At 37.5% G+C, this 19,919-nt stretch overlaps 1 protein-coding gene and 1 pseudogene across 4 annotated transcripts in view; one reads left to right on the top strand and one right to left on the bottom strand.

Moving 5' to 3' along the window:
- Positions 1–19,919, top strand: part of LOC148946406 (zinc finger Y-chromosomal protein 1-like) — an 87,400-nt gene that overhangs the window by 18,467 nt on the left and 49,014 nt on the right. For 3 of the 4 annotated variants that reach the window (XM_089098444.1, XM_089098446.1, XM_089098445.1), the window contains exon 2: positions 16,895–17,040. In XM_089098444.1, the coding sequence (XP_088954570.1) occupies positions 17,005–17,040 (36 nt within the window). In that variant the 5' untranslated portion in view covers positions 16,895–17,004. The remainder of the gene's footprint in view (positions 1–16,894; positions 17,041–19,919) is intronic. The other variant, XM_089098447.1, reaches the window with a different exon arrangement.
- On the bottom strand, positions 9,453–11,271 carry LOC148946407 (uncharacterized; annotated as a pseudogene).

Below are 19,919 nucleotides of genomic sequence, written 5' to 3' on the forward strand. Positions count from 1 at the left end.
AAAGGCTCATTTGATTGGAAATTCAAAGGGATAGTGCCCTCTTTAATAGTCAAAAGAGATTGGAGGGCAACTAGCCCCCCCCCCCCACGCCCGTCATTCCCCCAAACAGATCCAATCAAAATTTTGAGATAGCCACTTTGTTCAGCATAGTTGATTTCCAGATAGAAAATATGTTTTTGAGGAGGAGTTCAAAAAAGGCTCATTTGATTGGAAATTCAAAGGGCTAGTGCCCTTTTTAATAGTTGAAAGTGATTGGAGGGTAACTAACCCCCCCCCCTCTCATGCCCACCATTCCCCCAAACGCATCCAATCAAAATTTTGAGATAGCCATTTTGTTCAACATTGTTGAAAGTTCTGGAAATTATGTCTTTGAGGATGACAACCCCCTCACAGCCCTCAGGGCAAGGGTTGTAAGATATGCCCTGGGGGCATATAAAGTTTTTTTTATAGAAAGCGTTGTTGTAGAAACTTCAAAAAGGGCTCATTTGATTAGAAATTGAAATGGCTTGTGCCCTTTTTAATAGTGGAAAGCAATTGCAAGGCAACTAACACCCCTTCCACGCCCACCATTTCCCCAAACACATCCAATCAAAATTTTGAAATATCCATTTTATTCCATGCTGTTAAAGTTCAGGAAATTATTCCTTTGAGCAGGACACTCCCCTCACAGTCTTCGGAGCAAGGGTTATAAGGTTTATAGGAGTACAATGCCCTAAAACCCTCAGGGCAAGGGTTTTAAGTATGCCCTGGGGGCATATAAGTTAGGTCTAATAGTAGGTCTAAGTAGGTCTAATGCCCTTTTTAATAGTCAAAAGTGATTTGAGTGCAACTAGCCCCCCTGTCTTGCCCACTTTTTCCTCAAACACATCCAATCAAAATTTTTAGATAGCCATTTTGTTAACTGTTGTGGATTTCCAGATAGAAATTATGTTTTTGAGGAGGACACTCCCCCACAGCCCTCAGGGAAAGGGTTGTAAGTTATGCCCTGGGGGCATATAAGGTTTTTACTGAAAGTGTCATCGTAGAAACTTCAAAAAGGGTTCATTCGATTGGAAATTGAAACGGCTAGTGCCCTTTTTAATAGTCGAGAGTGATTGGAAGGCAACTAACACCCCTTCGACGCCACCATTTCCCCAAACATCCATTCAAAATTTTTAGATAGTCATTTTTTCCCACACAGTTTAAAGTTCAGGAAATTATACCTTTGAGCAGGACACTCCCCCCACAGTCTTCAGGGCAAGGGTTATAAGTTATGCCCTGGGGGAATATAAGTTTTTTATTGAAATCTTTGTTGTAGAAACTTGAAAAAGGGCTCATTGGAAATTCAAAGGGCTAGTGCACTTTGTATAGTCCCCCCACAACCCTCAGGGCAATGGTTTTAAGTTATGCCCTGGGAGCATGTAAGGTTTTTATTGAAATTGATGTTGTAAGAACATCCAAAAGGGCTCATTCAATTGAAAATTGAAAGGGCTATTGCCATTTTTATAGTCAAAAGTGACTGAAGGGTAACTATCCCCCCTTTCATGCCCACATTTTTCCCAAACACATCCAATCAAAATTTTGAGGTATCTATTTTGTTCAACGTATTCGAACGTTCTAGAAATTAGGTATTATAGGATGATAACCCCAACAGAGCCTCCAGTACAAGGGTTGTAAGCTATGCCCTGGGGTCATATAAGGTTTATATAGAAATTTTAGAAATTGTTGTAGAAATTTCAAAAGGGGCTCATTTCATTGGAAATTGAAATTGCCCTTTTTAATAGTTGAAAGTAAGTGGAGAGTTATTAACCCCCCCCTCTTACGCCCTCTGTTTCCCCAAACACATTCAATCAAAGTTTAGAGATAGCCATTTTGTTCAACGTAGTTGAAAGTTCGGGAAATTAGGTCCTAGAGGATGACAACCACCCTCACAGCCCTTAGGGTAAGAGTTGTAATTTATTCCCTGGGGGCATATAAGGTGTTAATAGGAAGTGTTGTTGTAGAAACTCAAAAAGGGCTTGTTTGATTGGAAATCGAAAGGCCTAGTGCCCTTTTTTTATAGTTGAAAGTGATTGGTAGGCTTGACATTTTTATAGTAATGATCAATGTGGGTATAATGTATTATTTTTTTGTTGTTGTTGTTGTTTAAACCAGGGCACTTTGTATCTCATTCGATTGAAAATAGAAAGGGCTGATGCCCTTTTTAATAGTCGAAAGTGATTGGAGGAAAACTAATCCCCCTCCCACTCCCACCCACCCATTTGACGTTATGTTTAAAAACTAAATGTTTCCATAAGATTAAATCAAAATTCACTGTGTTAATGCTAATTCCCAATAAGGCATCTCAGCAGTATCCAAAGAACGACTGAGGGTTTTATGTTCAAACTTTTGGGGCTGCTTCTGCTCTTAAAATCTCCCCTGTTTCTTTTCCTTTCAGATAAATGACCTGTTTTTGTTTTCTTAATTACATTTGCTTATAGTATAATTTCAAAAGACGGGTTAAATAAGTAAGCTTTGAAATAAGTTTTATTTTTGTACTTCCTGGTTTGGGAGTCATTGAAAGATAAATCTAAGAGGTAGACTTGGGTTTGAATGGAGATGTAGCTGATTGGCTGGGCCTAGTGGAGGTCCATCCTTATGAATAGTTGTGTGAAAAATATTATTATTTTTTAGTGTGCGCTTAGATCCTGTTTAGGGAAGGATATTTGTGTTATTATATGTGACCCTTTTGGAAGAATACAAGTAAGGTATTTTCTACAAACTGTGTACTAGTTTCCGTAACCCAGGCAGGTTTGGAATAGAGCTACGAGGTAACGTCATTATTATATTGACAGGGAGGTTTGTTACCTCCAAGGAGAGAGTTAGAGATTTTCTAGCCGTAACCCAAGGCGGGTACATTTGGCTTTAGAAAGTGGCCATTTGACCACTCGATCGCGTTATCATACCCGGGGACAGGGTATACTGTAAATCGGGTAGGACCAAATCCGAGTTAGTTGAGTTAGCCTACCTAGTGATAGTAGCCTATTGTGGTGACATATAAAGAGAAAAGAAAGAAATACGGAATCAATTAATAGAATTATGAAGATCTATTATGGGCTGTGCCTTGTGAGATCATAATTGCAAAATTTATGAACCAATATATGACGCAACTTATTAGCATTCAAAAATATAAGGCTGAAATTGTTGGGTGTCAAAAAAAATTATCGCGAGAGACCGGAAGTTGAATGGATAAAAAAATTTTTATTTAAACTGATGATGAGCTAAATTGAAGTTAACGGAATTTGAAATTATGTCGGACAGAGATGAGATTAACTCAAGACCGAAAAGGGCGAGTGAAGCCCATAGAAAAAGTAGGAAAATAGAAAGAAAGGCTAATATGGAGGCCTTAGAGAGAGAGTTCTGAGAATACAAGAAAAAAATGCAGGCTGAGAAAGATGAAATTAGAAAGAATAGAAAAGAGGACGGAAAGGCTAGAGTAGCCTATAAAGAAAGAGACAATACGCATATAGAACGAACAGATTCTGAAAATGAATTAAGAAAAAATAATGAAAGACGAAATCAAAGTAGTCCGAGTAGAAGGAGCAGTGTTGAATCGAGATCCGGCAGGGGCTCGCGAAAGAGTACTCAAATGGATACAACACAACAAATATTAAATTTCATGAGAGAAAGATAGGTAGCCAGAGAAAAAAAGGAGGAGGATGATTGAATAGAAAGAGAGAAAGATAGACAAGAAAGATAGAAAGAGAGGATAGCTAGAGAACGAAAAGAAGAGGTAGATAGGGTGGGTAGAAGAGAACTAATGCAAATGGTTACAGGGAGAAAGCCCCAAGAGCCTCAGAAATCGTTTACAAGAGAGATAATGCAGGCAGTAAACCTTCAACCAATGAAAGAAAATGAAGATGTACATTTATACATATACAATTTTGAAAAAACTACGGAAAAATATAATACCCCGTTAACTGCGGGGGAGGTGGGCCGGCCCATAAAACAAATTGGGAGGCTACGCCGCCCTGTCGGAAAAAAAAAATACTTGATACGCGTGTTTGAAATATTGATAATCCACAGAAATTGGAGGCAGAAGTAAACAGACAACATAATATTGAAAATAAGACGTGCGAGAATGATTTTTCGGGAAATTTTCCAGAAAATGGAAAACTCGAGAACACTTTTAATGAATATGAGACGCTAACAAGTACAGGCCAAAATGAAGCGCTGATTGTACCAGAGAATAAGGAGACGAAATTTATTGTACGCGCTTTTCCTCGGAAAGTTCGCGAAATTTTAGTAGAATATGAAAAACCAAATCTCGGAGTTCAGTTCCCATTTGATGACTGATTGTATCAGAGAATAAGGAGACGAAATTTATTGTACGCGCTTTTCCTCGGAAAGTTCGCGAAATTTTAGTAGAATATGAAAAACCAAATCTCGGAGTTCAATTCCCATTTGTTGACGAAATATTTGTTTCTGCGGTAAAAGGAAAGAGAACTAGAAGAGAGAAAAGAGATATTAAACGGAGCTACAATGAAGAAATGCAGTCAAAGATGGTGGACACTGGAGTCCAAATCAGATTTAACGATGATTTATTATTTTGCACGAATGAAAAAATTGAGAAAAGTAGAGATGAAAAGAGGAATACAAAAAAGAGACAAAATTTGGAGATTTAGCCTGCAGTGGCGAAAAATAAAAAAATGTTGGATGGGCTGTGCCTTGAAAACATAAATAATAGGGAGAAAAATAAAATGTTGGATGGGCTGTGCCATGATAACATAAATAATAAGGGGGGAAACGAGGTCAAAGACCCATTGGGAACAAAACAAGATGGTTACAAAATAGAGATGAATGACCTACAACGGGTTGGGGGAAAGTTGGGAGATATGGAATGTCGAGTCGGATGGGAAAAATTTGGGAAGGAATCTGATATTGGTCTGATCAACTCAAAAGAGGGTTTGTTCCTTTATGAGGGGGAGGAACCCCTTGGGGAAGATCCCCTGCGGGAAGACGCGAAAGATAGCCCTTTTTCTCAATGCACAACTGGCGAACAAGTTGTGATCCCTTTACCGAGATTTTGCCTCTCTGATCTGGAGTCCTTGGGGGATACTCTCTCCCAGTCACTTCATACTTCACCCAAACCTTTGTCCAGTAACCTTATTCATAGCTGTTATTCTTCATGGGATTCGACATTTATTTCCGGAAAGCCATATTCAGTATGAAAGTTTCATCTTCAATTAGCATCAACGCATATTCTTCATTTGATTATTCCAGGGGAGGGAACCCAGAAAAAAGGCGACCCATGGTTAGCTCAAAATTTTACTTAATTCCCACTGCCCTTACGGTTCTCTCAGGCATTTCCATTTTTGGCCTTATATTATTTGAAATTATGCCAAGGGCAATTTACTTTTTGATTGAGATGTGGGGTTGTTTCCACAGATGGAAATTAAGAGGCTAGTGCAGCCAATTTTTCATGATGGCTGGCATCATCACATGTGCCAGAAACTGATTCTCTGCTCCTCTCAAATGTAAATTCGTGAGAGCGAGAACATTTTTTTGTTTTGATTGTGCTACGCACAATCATTGTCTATGAATCTTGGGGACTTCAACTTTCAAAACCTAATGCGGAGGCTATACGATTTAGACCAAGGTGGTCCTACAGTAGAGACGTGTCGATGACGACCGTTCCAGAGCCAAGCGGTGGAATTAGTAGCACAGACACTGGTGGAAGAGAGAAGGCAAATGGATTTTGTAAAGTTGAAGTTAAGTGTTTATGTTTGTAAGGGTGGACCAAGGTCGCGCGTGGGTGGTCATTTATCTTACAGGGAGAGGTGTTGGGGTTCCACCCTTGTTTCTTTTCCTTTCAGATAAATGACCTGTTTTCGTTTTCTTAATTACATTTGCTTACAGTATAATTTCAAAAGACAGGTTAAATTCTCGTTGTTAAGTTAGAGGTGTCGCAATAAGTAAGCTTTGAAATAAGTTTTATTTTTGTACTTCCTGGTTTGGGAGTCATTGAAAGATAAATCTAAGAGGTAAAATTGGGTTTGAATGGGGATGTAGCTGATTGGCTGGGCCAAGTGGAGGTCCACCCCTATGAAAAGTTGTGTGAAAAATATTATTTTGTTTTAGTGTGCGCTTAGACCACGTTTGGGGAAGGATATTTGTGTTATTATATGTGACCCTTTTGGAAGAATACAAGTAAGGTATTATCTACAAACTGTGTGCTAGTTTCCGTATCCCAGGCAGGGTAGGAATAGAGCTACGAGGTACTGTCATTATTATATTGACGGGGAGGTTTGTTACCTCCAAGGAGAGAGTTAGAGATTTTCTAGCCGCAACCCAAGACGGGTACACTTGGCTTTAGAAAGTGGCCATTTGACCATTCGATCGCGTTATCTTACCCGGGGACAGGGTATACTGTAACTCGGGTAGTACCAAACCCGATATTTGCAGAATCGTTGGGGTAAGAGCGGGAATCCCACTTACATTTGGGCCGAAAACGGGTTGTCCCCTTCGAGTAAGTGGCATAGCAACCTTTTTGCGCCATTTTTGCATCAATAAGTGGTGACCCCCGTACATACACCCCAATACTAACCAAATCAAAATAGTGTAAGTGTATCCAAGCTACCAAAGAAAGTAAACAGATTTTTTGCGAATGGTATCAAGTTTTGCATTTCAGGTCAACTAGACGAGGTATGAAACTAAACTAAACACTTCTATTTGTGTCCAGATTTTTAAGAGGGTGTATATTGTTAAATATTGCTGAAATTTTTTCTCCAGCATACAAATAGCAGGCCAAACTATAAATCTTTAAAAAAACGAAAATATTTAAATTATTATTTTCTTTTTCTCTGAAAAGTCTATGTAAATTTAAAATGAACAGAAATTAATTAAAAAAACATTTTCCACAAAATAAGTTTTTCAAAGAAAAGTAAAGAACTCCATTAAACAAAAAATGAGCAAAAATAAAATCAAATAATCTACCAAGCGCGAAACTACCACAAATCAGCATCGGTAAATAAATTAAACTCAAAACGAACAGAAATTACAATAAATAACCAAGTCAAACCCAAAACGAGCAGAAATTAACATAAGTTGTTCTCAAAACCTCTATACCTCTCCAAGGCCAGAACATAATTTGCACTTTACTGAAAAAAAATACAAATGAATGTGCATTGTCAGTTTAATATAAGTCTTAATATTATTTGATTTATTAAAGTTATAAAAGTAAAAACATTTATATTTTTTGAAAAACTTGTTTTGTGGAAAAGGTTTTTTTGATTAATCATGAAGGAAGATTTAAAGGAAATGGGAACTTCTTGGGAGGGTGTAAAGAGGGAGGCTTTGATTAGATTGGGATGGAGGAGGAGCATGCATAGTTGTGTTGGCCTCAGATGGCTTGGTGCTGCAGTTAGTTGTTAGTAGTAGTAGTAGTAGTAGTGGTAAAACAGGGACATTCCCTAAGGGCATTGCAACATGCTAGTTAAGTGCACCCACAGTATGAAATAGCATATCTTAATATACTGAGAATGGCATGGTTGTCAGTTTGATTTTCAGGGAGTGTAGAGGGAAATTGGACCTCAAATTTTGACTCACTAGGGGTGGGGGTTAAAGCAGTGAAGGGTCCCATAAATGCTGTGTCTTCAATATACTTAAACTTTTTTTTTGCAGCATGGAACTTCAAATCTACTCATGACAGGGTATATTTTTGGTTGGGGTGGGAACAGCATCAGCTAAATACTATCAGAAGCTGGACAACTTACTAGCAACCCAGTTAATTATTGTCACAGTCTTTTTCTTTGTGAGCATTTGGACACGAGGGTTATTACTAAGTTTATTTATACTATAATCCAATAATAAAGTATAATTAACCAAATAGAATATTTCTATCAATAATACACAATAATCTCTAGATCATGTACAAAATCGCATGAACACTCTTAATGCCTCTTATAATCTCATATGTCTGTATTTCTTGCCAATTTGGTTTAAAGATCATCAGTATCTATGATAATGTCTCTGGAGGCATGATTTTGGCTGCTTGCAGATACTCAAAAATCCAGTTGCAAAATATTTCTACTAGTTAAGGGGACAGTTACTATCACTACCACTTCTAAAAATGAATTTATAGAATTTCTCTGAGGAAGTATTAATCAGCACTGGCTAGCACTTCTTTTACAAATATCTTGTAATCGCAGTGCTTGCATGTTTCATGCTTATGTTGGAAATGCCAACATAAAAAATAATCTTTTACTTTCCATGCTTGAATCAAGTTTGATATTCCCAGCCCAACTTTAGTTCAATGTAAAATTAAAATAAGTATTGCTGCATACTATTGTTAGTTGGCTGCCATTTCTCTTCTGAGTGTTTAAGATGGGTGAACTGTGGTAGAACATGTTTATTAACTCCAAATTTTGGGGGTATTTAGAAGCTCTAACATAACAACTTTCGAAAGACATCACAAGAAAATTGCAGATCAGGGACAATGAATGTCCACTGATATGTCGATTTTCTCCTATAGTAATTTTTCCTTAATTCATGAATTCTTGCTGATATCAGCAATAAATTAAAGAGTCAGAAAATTTCAACAAACCGCAGATTCTCAAATATTGTGAAAGATATCTTACCGAAGTCTGAGAATCCTTAGTTTTAGGGTAAATCTTTCAAAGTGGAAGCACTGTCAGTAAAAAAGGCAGTAGCTTTAAGTAATGAGTGACCAAGGGAATGACAATTCCTGCCTAATTTTGGAAGATTTTATTTAGTCATTTATAGTCATTTCTGTTTGTTTTAAGTTTGGTATTTTATTACTTCATTTCCAGTTATGTTAGGCTTTAACATTGACTCTTCATTTTTAGTCAATATTTTTTTTTAAAGCATTTTTTAAGATTAATCTGCAAGAAGAGCTAGGTCCTAGGCGATTTACTGAACTACAGAATTACACAATAAAGAATCCTTTATCAGAGAAGATATTGCTACAGAATACTCTGCAATGGATTAAAATCTAAAGTGACCTTATTGTTATGGGCTAATTATGGATAGGTTTGTTTGGATTTAATAATACAGTAGCAACAACAGGTATGGGAAGGGTGGGGATGGTTGGTTACATTTTTGTTCTAAAAGAAAGTTTAGCCAAAGTATGAAGACTAGAAGAACGGTTTTGACATAGAAAGATGCAGCATTCATTGTTCTAGCTTCTTAGATTTTTTTTTAGATTTATGCATCCATTATTTTTTTTCACCAACATTTTTAACAGGTGAGGTCAAAAGTGACCGATGTGCCCCAGGGGTGGGCAGGCTGGTCATAGACATGGGGTAAGTTGGTCACAAAATGGGTCATCTTTGTTTTACTTCCGAGACCTGACACAATTACAGTAGTAGTCTTGTTTCATTTACAAGGTGTATATTTTGCTTCAAATACAATTTTTCAACTTCAATTATCAACTGTTCAGCTTCAAGTACAACAAAAACTGAAAAAGGTATGACTTATTCAACTGAGTACTCCCCACAACAAACAATGGATTTCCTACAGGATTTCCTACAAAAGAAGGTGACAACATTTGCCTTGCTCGCTTCTTTCTTCACTTCACCTGCAGAGTACTTTTTCTTGTTCTTGCCAACAAATGCCACAAGAACAAAATCACCCACACTGATTTCATTCTTTTCAGTTGGAATGTCATCCATATAAGCATCAAGATCCAAGTCATCATCCATTCACTATCAGACCATTTCTCTTCCACTATCTGAGCTTGCATCCGCTTTGGCGAAAAGTGCCCTTACTTCTGTAGTCTTTTTGCTCGATTTACTAGTGTTTCTCATCCCGCTAAAAACAGGCTTCACAATTTTGTATTTCTTCTTAGCTGACAGTTCTTCAATCAAGGCAATTTTAACCAGTGTATCTGTGAGAAATTGAAATTTGCCCCTCTTTTGTTTGATTGCATCAGCTTTTTTGGTGGAGCTTTTGGATAGGGTCTTGCTACTTCTGGACTAGTAGCAGCAGAAACTAATCCCACAGGAGCTTGAGAAGTTGTCGAACACCCTAGTTCTGCCTCTGAGTGGCTTGAACTATCTTCTGCATCAAAAGCATCGGACACAGTTCTTCATGAGATTTTGGACAGCTCGGGTCCGTTGGTAACATCAGCGGCTAGGAATTCCTCATCCCTGAACACATGGCGCATTGAAGGGTCAGATTCTAGCAACACTGATACTAGAGGTGATATTTGTTGGAGTCAAAGCACAAAGAAAGGTAGTTCCAACTAATTCTACAACGTCATAAATAGAAATGGGTTGTCCTGAATTCTTTGTCATCCATGCATCACAAGCAGCATTGTAATATGACTTGAATGGGCCATAACAACTTCTGTCTAGTGGCTGCAGTTTATGGCTTTTGTGGGGTGGGAAGGTTTATGCAATAATGTTTGACTTCTTCATAAGCTCAAGTGACTCACTGGTAATATGACTGGCGTGATTGTCCATTAGAAGCAGCACTGGTTGGGTCAACACTTGGCTTGCTATGGTGAATGAAGTTCTCTCCAGTCATCCATCCTGAGGGATGAGAAACACCCACACTCCATGGTGGAGATCCCTTCATCATGATGTGGGAGATACTTTATCCTTGGGAAAATCATGAATGGTGGGATAACAGTACCTTGAGCTGACACAGCTGTACACACGGCAACTAGTATGCATCTTCCTCCAGATGTAATCGTGCCAACTTGTTTATTTCCCTTCTCAGCAACTATTTTTCTTGAATTCTAAACTGTAGTGGGGCTAGTTTTGTCTTGATTCCAAACATCACAAGCAGTAAAGCTATGTTTATGGAACAGTTCCTCATATATGGAAAAAAAGCATTGACTACAGGTTTGTTAAAAGCAGTTGCCCTTGCAATACTTGTTGCTTCTGGAGATTTGAGAGAAACCGTTGGGCTATGCTCTAAGAAGGCCCAGAGCCAGTCCTTACCAGCTGTTCTACCTTCTTCCCAATGACAAATATCCTTACTGAGTTTCTCTGCAAACTCAAATGGCAAGGTTCTGACTTCTTTTGGTGACAGTCCACGGTAAAGATGGGATGCTCTGAAAGGATATTGGTCAAGACTTTTCTCTTGTTCAGCTGTGAAAACTATGCGTGTTTTATAACGTGTCACAAACTGATCTAGCGTAATACTAGTAACATCGGTTGCACTTGTACGACCTTCTTCAGAGAATTTCTGGGCATCGCGGTTTAGAGTCGAGTGGGGGATACCTATCTCGCCTACAATGGTGGCAAATTTTCTACCTTCCTGTACTTTTTGCACTGCTTGTCTCATGATTTCTGGGGGATGGTCCCAGTTTGTGTTTTTCTATTGTAAGTCTGCGTGTCTGTTGGATCTCACCTAGAAAGATGACATAATGATAACCACAAATAATGAAAAAGATCTGTACTTATGCAAAAAATGTGAATTTTCTTCTTTTTTTCACCCAGTGGGGCCGGTTGGACAGTGCACCTTCAAAGTAACCAACCTGCCCCCCCCCCCAAAAAAAAATGTCCAACCTGCCCCACACAGGACGCGCAAACAAAAACACGGCTCCATGAAAAACTAATAATGTTGAGAACTTGCTTCCAAGCCTAAAAGAAACCAATTAATAGGCTACTGTATCCTGGAATCATTTCTGAGACTGGCCTTCTCATTCTCTCTCAAAACAACATTAAGTCTAGCAACAATTCTAAAAAAAAACTCTCACCAAAAAAAAGAGAAAAGTTTTGTCCAATCTTTTCATACGGAGGCTACTGCTGCACAGTGACTATTTTTTCATGGTTCAGTGACAGCCTGTTCAGAAGAGAGCGAGAACAAACACAAGAGCCGTATTGGTACCGGCCGGACATTGATCCTTAAACTGTTGGGGAAAGGTGATTTGGGTACCGGCGCTTCCCACGGGTTTTGTTAACTGTTTTATAGCAGATATCGGTAGTCGAATATACCCTGGTCTTGTCTATTGGTGCCATCTGTCGTATATCCTTTAGTCTAATGGCTCTACACTTAAACCCTATTTTGAACTTCCTCCAGTAAAATAGAATATTGGATTTAGCTTTGCTGTCGAAAATGACACTCGACCTTTTCGAGCTAGTTGCATTACGCAAAGCAAAAATGGTACTCCTTGAATTAGCATTCCCTGCACAAGTATCTCAAGCTACAAAAAGCCGAACAAAAGATTCAGCAATAACAGAATTGTTGGAAATTCTAGCTGAATGTGACAGGAAAAACATTCAGCTTCCAACCTTTGTAATCTCCCACCCTTCGAGTGTCCCACATATTCCTGAAACAAATTTCTCTATTTTAATAGGAAAAATTCGGGATCTCAAAAGCTCAATGTCGGTGGTGAAACAGTACGCTACAGGTGTCAACCTGGCAGCTTTTCCATCAACAGCCACTGCTATACCTAAAACGAGAGAAACCCCAACTTGCTCTGTAATCATAGAAGACGCTCCTCGCATGGACCCTTTGCCCAGGCAGCAGGCATTTAGTCAAATGCAGTCCAAAGATGGGATACAAGGGGTCACACAGTTAAGAAATGACAAATTATAAGTCAAATTTAGTGACATTGTTAAAGCTAAAGCTTTTTGCAAGGAGGCCCTTATCACTCTCTCTACAAAATTACCGAACAGTAACCCAAACAATACCAAATGTAAACCTAGAGAAGAAAAACAAGTTGGCGTTATACAAGGTCTTTCTACGGACATCAGTGCAAGTTCACAACCCGGATACTGGCACTAAACAACCCGGACCTCATATAGGAAGTCTCGCGCTTTGACCAAACCGAAAATGTCAAATTGACTTTCAAGAATAGGCAGTCATTGAACTTGGCAATCTCTAGCGGAATTAAATTAGGATATGATTTTTTCCGAGTGGTCAAGTACAAGCAGGCCCCATGAAGGTGCTGTAAGTTCCAAAGCTTTGACCATCTTATTGAAAGCTGTAGAAGCGATCGGAGATGTGCTATATGTTCCGGACCTTACATCAGCAGCAAGGACTCGCCATGTAATACTGAACCCAAATGTATCTCATACAATGAACCACAGGTCTGTTTTAGCCTAAAATGTCAGAAACTAGAAGAAATTTTGAAAAATAAGAGTTACTCATGAATAGATCTATAAAAGCTCTAAGCCTGAATATTAACGCATGTTACAATAAAGAAAAGGCTCTGGATGATCTCCTTCAACTATACGATGTGCTATTCATTCAGGAATATATGCTTTCTGGATTAACTTCATATTTCTTAAATAAATGCAAATTGCACGACCTGTTCATACAGCCTGCTAAGTTGACAGCAGGGCGTCCGTCTGGAGGCCTTGCACCATATACAAAAAAAGAATTATCAGCAAAGTTATCAATTAAAAACAATAACTTTTTGTCTGTTTTTGCTGTGGGAACTGAGTTAATAATTGTATATATGCCTATTAATTATAATAATTTTATCTCGCTGACAAAGTTTTCTAAAGCATCTGATGCCCTTCGGCGACATTGGGAATCTGTCGAGCATAGTGGGAGAAAATGGGTTAAGGCTGGCGATTTCAACTGCGATCCAGAAAAAGACAATATCCACTCTGACATTCTTATAAATAGCTTACCCGCTTCCTTTCAAATCTGGCCAAAGTCTTTGGATTTTACATATATCCGTTCTAGTGGACATACATCTAATATTGACCATGTTCTGTCGTGTAGATCCATTCCCTGTCTCCCTGTCACTGTATACACAGATGATCCAATTAGTGATCATCTTGGACTATCTTTTCATCTACAGCCATCACAGAACATTAATATTCAAAAGAAAAGAAGGTGGGTACAGAAGAAAAATTGGAATAAATGCGATGCTGATTTGTATATTGCCACTGTCTCCTCAATTCTTTTTTGCATCAAAGTGCCATTCCACTTACTATGCTCCAGTCTTCCTGAAGCATCTGCTATGATTGATCTTAACACTTACTACTAGGCCTATCAGATTGTTCATGCCTTGAAAGTGGCCGAATTAACAGCAGTCCCTGCTAGGAGGGTCAAGATTGGCACAGAAAAATCGAGATGGTCTGTTGAGCTTCAGACAGCAAAGCAACGAGCAAAAATATGGCTGAGCATTTGGATTGTATGTGGAAGACCCGTATATGGGAATGTTTTTGAGTTGAAACGGAAAACTAAACGGAAATATAAAGCTGAGCTGAAAAAATACCGTATAATCAGACAACATTTCGCCGGAAATAAGACATCGTGGCAAAATATAATCCGAACTGATGGAAGTTCACCTAGTTCTTCTCTGACTATGGATTATTGGAATTCTTATTAGGCCTACACGTCAGTTTACGGGATCAAAAATCTTACCATAGGCAAATGTTCTGAGGAGAAGGTTACTAGCTGGCTTGGACGTTTTTCAGGACAGGATTGTGTTGTCGCTATATCCGTGAAACAGGTTAAAACCGCCGTAAGAAAAGCTCTGTCTAAAGGTAAGAACGGGATAGACGCTGACGGCCTTTAAATAATGCACTTTTAAAGCTTACCTGATAGCTTTTATTCTCATCTCCAACTTCTTTTCCAAACGTGCGTCACTAGGGGCATTGTTCCCGACAGTTTCCTAAAAGGAATTATAGCATCGGTTGCAAAGAAAGGGAAAAATACCAATGATTGTAAATCTTACAGACCTATTAGTGTATCATGCATTTTGAGTAAAATATTTGAAACGCTATTTCTCCTGAGCTAGATACCGGACTTTTAGGAGATAACCAGTTTGGATTCCAAAAAGGCGTTGGTTGCCCAGAGGCACATAGATTACTAGCAAACGTGCTACTGGATTCAGAGAGTAAAAAGTCACCTCTTTATGTGTGCACTGTTAATGTATCGAAAGCGTTTGATATTATTAATCACATGCAATCTCTTGACGATCTATTGAACAGCAGCGTAAGTGTGAGTATCGTCAAAGCTATATAATTTTGGAACGCGAATTCAACAGTATCTGCGAAATAGAGAGATACAGTTTCAGAACCAATTAAAGTCAAAAGAGGCGTGAGGCAAGGCAGTGTTCTTAGTCCTGTCATATTTAAACATGCGATTTCTCAGATTTTGAACCATGTATCTTCATCTCTTCTACCTCACGGTACTGACTTATCCTATATAGCTTACGCCGATGACGTTCTTTTTCTCAGCAGATCGAAGACAGGCTTGCAAGACAACTTAAACAGACTACAAAGCGAATTTCAGTCAATCGGACTTTTTATTAATATTGAAAAGTGCGAGTTTCTTGCTTTCAACACGGCTAAGAGCGATAGTGTTTCCCTTATAAATAATTCAGTCCCTGCTGTGTCAGAGTTGAAATACCCCAGGTTAATGATTTCCGAATCGGTCCACAAAACCAGGAATCTATTGTGAAGCACACAACCACCGCCATTAAACGTGCTTACGGTACTGTTGTTCCAAATCGGGGGCGATACTCCAGGAAATCACTTTCATATGTTTATCGCTCAGTTTGCCAATATCACGTTATTTACCTCGCCGGTGCCGCTCATCTACTTACCGAAAGTGACATAGACAAAATTAATAAGTGCTATTTTAGATACGCAAAGTTTCTGTTGTTTATTCCCAAGCGGCACCTAAATTTCCGTCTTGAAAAATTTGGAATTATGAATCCTGTCAAAGAATGGTCGAGAATCCGTGAGAATTCTGTGATAAAAGTAATACTAAATAGACGGCGTTTTTCTCCAATAATAACTTAAGTGTTTCTTTTTATTGGTGTATTTAATTTTTTCCTTTTATTTTTCCTTGCTCCGCTATAATCTTTTGTAGATGGTGGGTAAATAAATCTTTATTATTATTATTATTATTGCCAACAAAAACATAAAGTATTTGAAAAAAAGGTCTTGCTGAAGACTGGGATACCTCTTATTGCCTTAACAAGTGGTAGGATTCAGAGTAATATCTTAAAGCTCACCTTTTGCTTCCCCATGACGTTAGCTATGTACTGGCTTCCTCTTTATAGAATATTCCAGGTAGCAGGGGAGGAGGAGGCAACTATCATTGTCCATGTTTTTTACATTGCTGTGAATAAAATAAATATTATTATTATTATTAACAAATGGGTCACAAAAAAAAAACAACATACGAATTTCCATATAATGCTAAAAAAACAAAACTGCATGTAGTACTAACAATATCAAAATCGGTCCTAACGCATGTTAGCGTGTTTGGGATGACCCAAAAAAAGGAACACTTCAACAACTTATACACTAATACACTCCCTCGGGAAATAATACTCTCTGACTCCTCCTCTCCTCTCCCACCCCTACTAAACAATTAATCAACATTCTAAGGATAATACATTTTGTTTACAGGGAACTTAAAGGAATTCAAGACTCATACTCTATGATTCATCATGCTTCCTTTCATATACCGATAATCACCTCAATCAACACACAAGAAAATTTTTCTCTTTTACAATTCACAAGCATATACTCACTCCCAGATCAATCACCTTATCCGTGTCTACAATACTGGTTAAAACAAATACATCGAAAATAGCTTTGACTTGTTAGTTATCAGAGCCAAGTACCAAACAGAATCCTTAGTTGTTTTAAGTACAATTTATGGTATAGATTAAGAATATAAAAATGACAGATCTAGCTCTGGGATGTTTTTAAATGGGGCATAAACTGGCAAGGATAGAGAATCTTTACATCATAGTTACAAAATAAAAAAACAATAAACAAATTAGACAACAGAGGAATATAAAGTAAAAGAGAGAAACAAAGCAATACAAAATTACCGGTAACCAAAACAGTGGACTTTCATTTGCAAGTAGACACGCACATATTAGAAAAAGCTAAAAAAAACAGAAAAAAACGCTCTTTTGACATATATAGTATTTGCCAGGGAAAAAGAATGAACCGGTTCTCATTTTCTTGTTTATTTGCAGTAACCATGATGATTTCAGTTGAATTCTTCCATGCTTTTCCTGTTTCTCTGCTGGAAATTAATTCTTTAATTCATTGATTGCCTCAAAGAAGTCCAACCTGATCATTTCAAATGGAAGAACATGAATCTGTTAGCTCACCTTTTATGGTATAGTACATTAAGTTTGAATCTGTCAGTAAATGGTTTTACCAAAGATATGTTTATGTGGAGATAAAGTATTTTTTTCTAAACAGTATTTTTTTTGAATTCTTATTTTAATAAATAGGTGAGGCTAGATAAGCTCCATTGCTAAGCTAAGAAAAAAAATGGTTTGGATGGAAAATAGTTTATAATGATTAATAGGGTAAAGGTACCAATGATTCGACAGTTTTTGTGAAAAAACTGTTGAATCTGAAAAGGGTAGATCTGATCTGAAAAGGGTACAAAACCCCGATTTCCGAAATTAGAGCATTTTCACCTACAAAATCGACACAACAAAAAAAGTTACCTGTTTTCGACGCAAGTCGGAACCCAATTCGACGCTTGTCGAAATACGTTGTGAATACTTGTGGGCGAAACCTGGTGTATTCGACACGTGTCGGAATACTTGGGGAATACCTGTGGGTAGAACCTGGTGTATTTGACACGTGTCTAAATACTTGGGGAATACCTGTGGGCGGAACCTGGTGTATTCGTAATGAATATTCTTGTTTCTTTGTTTTCCTTCAACTTCATTTAATGTATAAAAGTATAAAACACTTCAAAAAGTAAAAGTAATAAAGCTAATAAAATTGTTTCAAGTATGTAGTATTTAGTATAAACAAAATCGGCTAATCATAAGGAATGTGATATTTTGGCCTAGATCACATAAATATTTTTTTTTCTAAAGTGTTACATGTATGCCACAGGAATAGCATCTCCAAACACTATCTGGAATGGCCCACTTCCTGTTAGTTTTAATGGCCGAGCAAAGATTTGTTCATTGTTGACAGTGTAAATGCCATCAACATTTGGCCATTTCAAAGTGTGATCTGTGATTTTAATCCACTTGGAAAATTTTGGTTTGGACTGTCCTTTGTTAGGAAAGTCCAGAATCCTACTGACAAAATATGGCTCCTTGCTTTTTTTGTCACTAAAGAAAACGGCGTATTATTTTTCAAGCTGAGGTTCAACTTCCGAACCCAGTTTGAGATTTTTTTTTTTTTTTTAGTTTCATTGAGAAGTGCTAAAGAAAGGAAAAAATAACTTCCATGTGAACCTCTGCAATTTCAGGAAGTAACGGGCACCCATAAATTCAACAGTTATATTTTCGTCAGTGGACCCTGGGATTTCAACACCAATTGTTTCTTATTTGTTTTACATTTTCAGTGAAGTTTTGACAGAGTCACCTATATTTTGACAGGGCCTGTTGCTGTCTATCGAAAATTTCGACGAGGTTACTACAAGATGTTCACAAAAAAAATAAATCAATTTATTGAAGCCATTATCTATGTTTGAATTTGACTAAAGGAGCATTTTTAGTGTATCTGGTATTCCACTACATTAAAAAATAGTGATCAACGCTGGGTACCTAGTTTCGAAAATGTAATATTTGTTGCTCTTTTTATTTAATTTTAGCAAGAAAGAAAAGCTAATGTGACTAGAAAAAGCTAATGTGCCTAGAATTCAGATAAAATCAGATGTATCTGGATGCATTGGTGCTAATCCCAACTTTTTTTGCAATAAATAACCAAGTAACAGCAGTTTGAACATTGCGTTCCTGAAAAATTGTCAGCAGCTCCTTTCATGTCGAAAACAGGAAACTGACTGAATTAAAAGTTCTTTTCTTATCTGGGTGTACCAGATATTGTGTCGACGTTTCCTATTGTTGAAATTCAAAAACTGCTTCAAGAGATGACGCTCCAAGTCATAGCTAAGCAGAGTTATTCCGTTTTGAAGGAAAATTTCGACAGGGGTTCCAAAATTGCACTGTTGAATCATCAGTACATTTACCCTATATTAACAATAGCGTTAAAATGCTGAAATAAGAAAATAAAATTGAAATATCACCTTATTTGTAAAGACTGATTCTCCGATTCTAAGGATGCAAGATTATCTTGAAAATGCTACTACTACTAACAACTCACTGCAACACCAAACCGCCTGAGGCCAAAACAACTACGCACGCTCACCCTCCATCCCAGTCTATTCAAGTCCTCATATTTGAAGTCATCATAGCTTCTGAAAATTTCCCCAAGAAAGTGGGATATTTTCCTAAAATCAAAGCAAGACGACTTTTTAATTCTCAAAACAATTTCAAAGTCAAGTTTTATTTCTAAAATAAAAATAAATTGTGCTGTAAGTTCTGAATTATTATGTAAAATATTTTTTTTCTTGAACTGCAGTCTCCTTTAACACAAACAACGTTTGGGTTCTGTAATATAAAGAATCTTGTTTAAAGTACAGTGTCAATGTAGGGTATTTCCCTCCACCATTAGAAATTCAACTCACATTTAGGCAATATTAAAGAAGAAAAATTGATCAACATTTTGAATGAACCCTCTTAGTGAACTCTCTCAGACAAATCTAGCCAATGAACCGGAAATTATTTATGATCCGAAAATAATTATTTTGTTCTTTATAAATACATTTGTTTTAATTGTAATGCTTTTGTTTATCTGCTGATGACGACCACAGGTGTATAATAATAATAATAATATTAATAATAATAATTTATTATAAGCCAAAAAACAGGCCATACAGAACAGTATTCTTAATTACACTCCACAAGAAAAATAACATAAATATCAAGTTTCACTCATTGATGTCAACGCTTCATTTACATATTTACATAACTGCCTGATTGTCGTTTTTACAGTCGTTTTGAGGATCCCCGGGCACACCAAGTTAACACCCGCAAAATACTTTTTCCTTAATAGAGAAAGTTGCTGGTACTCGGTGAGAATATGGGCCACATCCTCAATACCTAGGTTACATCCGGGGCAAGAATAATCCACATCTGCATCTGGAGCCACCTTTTTTCTTTCAAATACTCTTTTTCTATTTTT

This window comes from Artemia sp. Qi Xiang Cuo, chromosome 12, assembly GCF_049724085.1.
Source record: "Artemia sp. Qi Xiang Cuo chromosome 12, ASM4972408v1, whole genome shotgun sequence".
NCBI classification, from domain to species: Eukaryota; Metazoa; Arthropoda; class Branchiopoda; order Anostraca; family Artemiidae; genus Artemia; species Artemia sp. Qi Xiang Cuo.